General features: G+C 26.3%; 1 protein-coding gene across 1 annotated transcript; it reads right to left on the bottom strand.

The window, feature by feature from the left end:
- Positions 1-6,083: 6,083 nt before the first annotated feature.
- Positions 6,084-6,921, bottom strand: LOC106760664 (cysteine-rich repeat secretory protein 38). The gene has a single exon (XM_014644076.2). The coding sequence runs from the start codon at positions 6,904-6,906 to the stop codon at positions 6,172-6,174; it is 735 nt and encodes a 244-aa protein (XP_014499562.1). The 5' UTR covers positions 6,907-6,921; the 3' UTR covers positions 6,084-6,171.
- Positions 6,922-7,598: the final 677 nt, after the last annotated feature.

Raw genomic sequence — 7,598 nt, 5'->3', positions numbered from 1 at the left:
ATCTGGCATTCCACTAAACAAAAGTATATATTATACTGTTAAAAAAGAGATTTTGTCAATACTTTTATGGTTACAAAAGTTTCAAGATGATTTATTCAATAAAAAGTTTTTTATTCGAACTTATTATAAAGTAGCTCCAAGTGTTTTGACAAAAGACGTTCAAAATTTGGTTCTAAACATATTTTCCCAAGATAACAAGCTTTATTGTCTTGTTTTGATTTTGAAATAGAAATAAAAGGAAAAGAGAATTCATTACCAGATTTTTTAACCAGAGAGTTTTTACAAGAAAAATAACAATGATTGACGAGCCACTAAATAAAGATCATTATGGTCCCCATTGGAATCACAAAAACAAGTCTCGACAATATCATTAAGGCCTCAAATTCAACCAAAGGTTCAATCGACCTTGGTGGAAATATTAAAAAACCCTCCGACAATAGCAAATACATCTAAAAACACTCTTGTCAAGACCTCAATAAATTCACCCCTCTTCAATATTAAAACATCCCCATCGAATCAAAAGACTTTATTCCAATCACTAAACCTCAACAAGAACAAACTTCAGAAGAGTATACCAATAAACCAGAAATCGTCCTAATTATTATTCTAGAAAAAACATGGTGTTATTTAGACTTGGCTTTCGGTTTTGTTGTTAGTGTTCCGAATGGTCCTCTGTTAGACCGTCCGGTTGTTAACCGTCCGGTTGTTAGCATTGTTCGTTTGGCTTTGGTTTTCTTTGTTGTTTGCTTTCTGTGCTTGAGTTGGTTATATATTGTAACCAACTCCTTGTTTCTGACGACTTTCACGTAATATTCATTTTTACGATCCCTCTGTTCTCTCTTCTGCTTTTCACTGTTCTTCTGAGTTTTCTCGTTTCACTCTCACGAACCCAACACATGGATATATGGTTCAACAAAAATAACAGTTCATAACCTATTTCCTAAAAAGTTTCATTATCCTCCCATTGACCTAGCCAAAACTAGAATATTTTATGAGTTTACTTTAGTAGATATTGATCCTGTTGAAATATCTCACACAAAAAATATCAAGGAATTATCCTTTTTCTCAAAATTAAAAGTTTTAAGAGTATTATCTCCAAAAAAATGGAGCCAACGACCCCATGATTCTAAATCTTTTTCAAGAACTTTTAACTCTCAGACATATAATTATTATGATTATATAGAAGCCTGGTCCAAAGCATTATATGTTCATCCAGGAACCCATTTGTGGTTTATCTGGTTTATGAGAGGAATCTCCCTAAAATTTCCTAAATATTTTATTAAATGGTTCTTAGAATTCGGCCTACTGCCGACTATTTTCTCATCTCGAAGTATATTCTCATTTTAGAGAAAATACTTCATTTGATTCAAACTATAGATTGATATCCATTGTGGCTACTCGGTTTATAACTTGGATTGTAGCTTGAGAGTATATTATAGAACCATCTACGAAAATGTAGATATAAAATCTCTCTCAAGAAGGTTTAAACTCAAATGGTGAAACAAATTTAATACCAGCTTCATCAGTAAGAGAAATATTGATAAGTCAATTATCGACAAAAGAAAGAAGAAACAAGTGTAACATTAACCCAAGAATCATTATTTGTGGCTGAAAAACAGAGACTACTAGTAGAATTAGCAGCAACAACGAGTATGACAAACTTCGAAAAAAGTAATTAAAGCAAAGTCATTGATATCAGGTCATCAGTTTAATTTATTCGATATGTTTGATTGAAAGAAGATATGTAACTGACACTCAGAAAAAGAAAAGAAAACAAAGAAGAACAAAAAACATGAAACACTTGAAAAAGGAAAAAAAAAAACAAAGAAGAAAAGAAAATGTTACACATTCAGTAAAAGAAGATTTTCCATCATGATAAAATTTGAAAAAACAATACAAATATTAAGAAAAAATAATATTTCTTTAAAATATAGACTACTAGAATTAGAAGAAAAAGATATTACAAAAAATCATAATTATAAAAAAGATAAAAAGTATATATATATATATATATATATATATATATATATATATATATATATATATATATATATATATATATATATATATATAAAGAATTCTCTTTTATATTTATATTTGTTTTTTTAATTTTATCCTTTAAATAATTATTTTATAAGTTTTAATCGTTAAATTACCGTTTCTTTAAAGTTTAATCATAATTTAACTTCTTCTTTTTGTGAAATAATCATTTTTTTAATTAAAAACTTAAGTACAAAATAAATAAAAAATTATTATAAGTAATTTTAATAATTATATTAATAACCATAATATTTTTTATTAATAAATAATGTGTTTACTATATTAAATTTTCTTAAACTACTCTTGTACACCATTTTTTAATACATGAAAGCACATGTTTCTGTCGCATTATAGCTATAGATCACAAATTAAAATTGTATAGAAAACAACATATTAAAGTAGAATATAAGTTATGTATTATAATTCTTATTTTAATCACTTAAGGAATCATAAAATTTTTTATTAAGAATAATCCCAAAATTCATCACAGTAATCTAGCACTAGTTAGTCTCGATATAAATAATCACCCTATATCTTTCCTGCATCACACCTATCCTGCCATAACCTAACTATCTTCAGTGCATGTTAAAGTGAAATCAACAATGAAAAAGATAAAAAAGTATGAAAGATAGAGAGAATGTTCATCTTTCACATAAGTTAATGTCCAAAGTGACACTATATATTGTGTGGAGTTCACATTCTTTAAATAAGTTGTGTTAATTATTGAAAGGAAAGTTATATTCTTTTATTATTTATAATAGTTTTATTTTATTTGAATTATCTTTTTATAAAAAAATGTAATCTATATCAAATAAAAATTAAATGATACTTGTAACTTTTACTACAATAATATTCTATAAGAGATTCATTTTTATAAATATTCTAACAGTTATTTTAGTATACATATTTTATTATCAATTTTATTCTTTTTGAATAAATAATTTTATTGTTTTATTTTTTTATTTCAAAATTGTTTTTTAAAAATATAACAATTATTATGAAACTTATTTATTTTATATTTTTACTTTTTGTGAATTTAATAATAAAAAATAACTTTTATATATTATTATCATCATAAGATAAAAAGTAACCAGACATGTGTTTTCTCTCATAAAAGATAATGGGAGGAATGTTCCCAATAACACTGCTCCCAGCATCAGTTAGTATTTAGTCACAAAATTTCTTTCCTACATCACTTATATGTCATTCATAATTCGTTAACACATTATTATTTTTGTTCTTAGTCTAACTTCATAAATATCTTGGGTGTATCACTTTCTTTATATATAAATTTTTTCCCTACTTATCATTAGGAATGACAGATGGTCGGGTCGAGCACGGATAGTGTGTATCCACAACCTTATCCAATACAAAAAAATTCATCCCTACCCAATCTGTTACCTGTACGAATACTCGCTTAAAAACTATCTGCAGATATTTTAAAACTCATGGATATATACACAAATATTTAAAAAAATATATATATTAATAAATTATTAAAATAAAATTTAAATAGAATTACAAAAAATATATAAAATATAATATAAATTTAACATTATAAAATATAAATTAAAATTCAATTTTAATTAAATTTAACATTATAAAATATAAATTAATGTTAATTTTAATAAAATATCAATTAAATTTTTATTTTTATTTTTTGCGGGTAAAAAATATCCGCATGTAGGAATAATATAATATTCACATCCGACCCGTTTATAAGCGGATATTAAAATATTGGTTACCTGCGGTTGCAGGTAGTAAATATCTGCAGATATCAACTACCCGTCACGGATTTTATCCACAAATATCCACATAAATTTTTTTGTCATCCCTATTTATCACCATGTCATATCATAAGAAAAGAAAAAATATCTTTTAATTCCTTTTTAAGTATAACTTTTTTTATTAACATAATAATAACAGGTATTAAGTGTTTGTATTTGGAAGATGAATATCAATATATAAATGCACTAACCAAACTTAAAAGTAAAAGAAAAAATTAGTAGGGAAAACTTAATAAAAGACACTTTTCTCCAAACTTTTAATTATTGGCAAAAGTTGGGGAAGAATTCATTATGTTTAAGAAAATTTGGCTCTTTCTGAAATGAGTTATGGATAGAAAAGGATTATTACTTTATATTATTTTCTATAAAAAAAAATGACGCCAAATTCATTGAATTATTGTAAACTCTCTTACATCTATATTCAATTCTTTATAAAAATGATTTTATAATTTTAGTTTATTATTAAAATTATTAATTATTCACTCACTCAAAAGAAATTGGTAATTTATTTATTTTATATTTTAAAACAATAAATTTGGGAAAAATGAAATCATATAATTGTTTTAAAGTATTTAAAAACAAAATATAAAAATAATAAGATATGACGTCTAAATTACTTAATTTCACTTTTAACAAAAAAGAAGACAAAAAAAAAGTAAAAAAGACACGCAAGGCAAATGAAAAGTATTGATATTTATTTTCAAAATATTTTATGGAAATTTAATTTTACTATAATAGGGAAAGACAACTATGTTTTACTTTTAAACAATATAGAAAAAAAAAAAAAACTATATGAAATAAATGTTGGAAAGGAAAGGTTTATTAAGTTTGAGAAATAAGCAAAACCAAGGAAAACTTCCATACTCAAATGCTTTAGTAGAGATAAATAAAACATGATTATGATGCAAAGTAAGTTAATATGTCCTTTACTTACTTTTAACACCAAACACACCTAATTTTCATTTTACATTATTTAGAAGGTTATTATTATTTTGATATCCAACAAATTTTTATATAATATTCTTAAATATAAGTCTTAGAAAAAGAAATTCTATTTGAAAAGGTGAAAAAGTTGAAAGAAGAAAGAGAAACTGAAAACCTAACCTTCGAGTATTTCTTTTGTAGAAAAACATAGTCCTTAAACTCGTGCAATACCACTATCTACACAAAGATAAGTTTTCAAATTTATAGTGGAAGTGTATTCATCACAAAATACTATGGTACCACTATAAAAGTAATATAGCACTTACAAAATGTACGAAATGTATAATTAATTACCAAGAGTATTAACAGAAATACCCTCCAACTTTAAGCATTAGCTATCTCCAAAATTGGGGAACAAACTCTTCTTTATTGGAAGAAGAGTTTAAATGGATTTTTTTTGTATTTTTTCTTAGAAATGTTTATTAGCAACCTATAAATAAAATATTAAGGATTGAATTAATTATACATATTTGATAAATTATTTTTTAATGAGTTGATAAAATATAAAATAATAATAATGAACATATCTACATGATATTTTTACTTAAGTTATAATTTATATTATTACAATAAACATATAATTTAGAGTATTTATCATTTTATTTTTTAAATTAATCTTATATAGTTGAAAATTTTAATCATATTTTGTTTATTTTTAATTATCAAATTCGTTGTATACTTTTAAAAATATTTTTTTTTATTTCTGTTATGAATTATCTTAATGAAAATTGAACTCAAAATTATTAATCATTATGAATATTTCGATAATTTATTAAGAATTTGAATTATTGCTTGGATAGGACTGATTTTTAACATCTATACTTCAGGTGTACTCAATTTATTTACTTTCCACATTTTTTTCATTCTTTAAATTATATTTATTATGTAAATAATAATTTTGATGTAATTGTATGAAACATTATATTTAGAGTTTGGTTCTTGATATAAGTGTATCAAGTTCTTGATATTTAAATGTTTAGAATTATTAAGACGTAATTATAATTTTATAAATTCTTTTATTATAGTATAAATATCTTCTAAGTTGATGTTGTTTGGAAGAAAATTGGATATAAATTAAAATTGAACCAAATCAGTATAAATCGGTATGTTGTTTTTCTTTTCTTTTATCAATCTTCTTTTAAACACAATATTCAAGAACTTGAATGGTTTAATTAGAAATATATGACCAAAATTGCTTAAACTAAATTTAAGAAATAAAAATTATGTTCAAATAAGTAAAATGAAAGATTCGATAAAAAAAAATATAAATAATTCATAAATTTATTCATGATTACTTAATTAACATAACAAGGTTTATATATATATAACCGATGAGACTGAATAAAAAAGGAGTATGTATCTACTCTTTGACAAAAGGGTATATCTCATAACGAAAGTTGCAACTTCCACTCACAACCCTACCTCCTTCTTTGCCATCACAGCAATTCGGGAGCTCGTCAATGGCATCATCAAGACACTTCTTGCAATCATTGCTTGAAAGGTCTCTGGTGCACTGAGTCAACCCATAAAGGGTCACTGAATTCTCAAGATATATCTCTCCAGTTGCATACAAGTTGCTGTTAACATAAGCTTTCTCCGCAAGCTGGCTCAATAACTCTCTAGTCTTGTAGTTAAACGATGAAGGGTCACTCACATTGTTCAGGTTCCACATGTAGAACCTGTTTGTGTAGTCAATTTTGCCAAAGAAATCAGTGTCCAAGTACTTGAACATGCAGTGGTCGTACCAAATGATGCCACCTTTGTTGTACGGACAGCGATTAAGGATTTCCTTGGGTGCCTCAGAAACACAGGTTTTACATTCTGAGGCTGATACGTCACCACGGCAAAGAGCAAGACCATATGCTTTCTGGTTTTGGTCTATGCCCACAGAGGCAACACCAAATCCTGATGAAGGGGTCTTGTAGATGAGCGAGTTGATGACACTTTTCAAGTTTGATTCATATGGACTATTGGCTGTGAAATTCTGAGAATTTGAACAGAAATGGAAGAGAGGGTCAGCTCCAAAAGAGGTTTGGAGAATGAGAGATAAGGTTAGTGAGAAAAGAAAAGTGGAAAAAAGCTTCGTGGAAGACATTTTTTTGTTGGATTATTTTGCAAATGGGATTATGGAGAATGAGGGTATTTATGGAGAATCTTCTGCTTGATCCAAAAGGTTAACGTTTTCGTTTTGACCATTTTATAATTAATGCTAACTTGTTAGGTTGCACTGCACTATGTCAAAGTTAGGCAGCGCCTTGAACGTTTCGGAATTTGGACACTGTCGCGTTTTGGTTTGCAAATCAGCAAGAGATATATCTATCTAACTTTGAGCTTCCATTTCCTTTTTATATTCACAACACCATTTCTTCCTTATGATCCTGTCAATTGCTTCTTACATTGTTTAAACGTTTGGCATAAAAATTATATAATTATATTTATGATTAAAATATAATACAAATATGGGTCAATCCGACCAATATTAAAATAATATAATTTTTCGGCCGTGTGTATATCTCATCATTTTGAAATTTTCTACAAATTCTGGAGTCAACTGTTGAAAGAGATAACGCGACATGTTCTCTCTCTAGAGATGATATACGCATGGTTGAAGGAGTAGTGCAAGTGAGTTTAAAAGTAAATCTATCTGTAAAGCAATTGAGCGAAATAAAAAATTGGTGCAAGAATATCTTTTAATATAATTATTATTGTTTGTATAGATTTTGTAGGTCCGAGAGACTAATTTTGAAAGGCTCGCCCACTTTCAACTTGATCGTTTTGTTGCCTTCA

This window comes from Vigna radiata, chromosome 5, assembly GCF_000741045.1.
Source record: "Vigna radiata var. radiata cultivar VC1973A chromosome 5, Vradiata_ver6, whole genome shotgun sequence".
Taxonomy (NCBI): Eukaryota; Viridiplantae; Streptophyta; class Magnoliopsida; order Fabales; family Fabaceae; genus Vigna; species Vigna radiata.
Note: the sequence above shows the minus strand (reverse complement) of the source record. Positions and strands in the feature narration are given on the sequence as shown.

Coding starts and splice junctions, on each gene's coding strand:
- LOC106760664 (XM_014644076.2), bottom strand. CDS start 6,906: ATGTCTTCCACGAAGCTTTTTTCCACTTTTCTTTTCTCACTAACCTTA.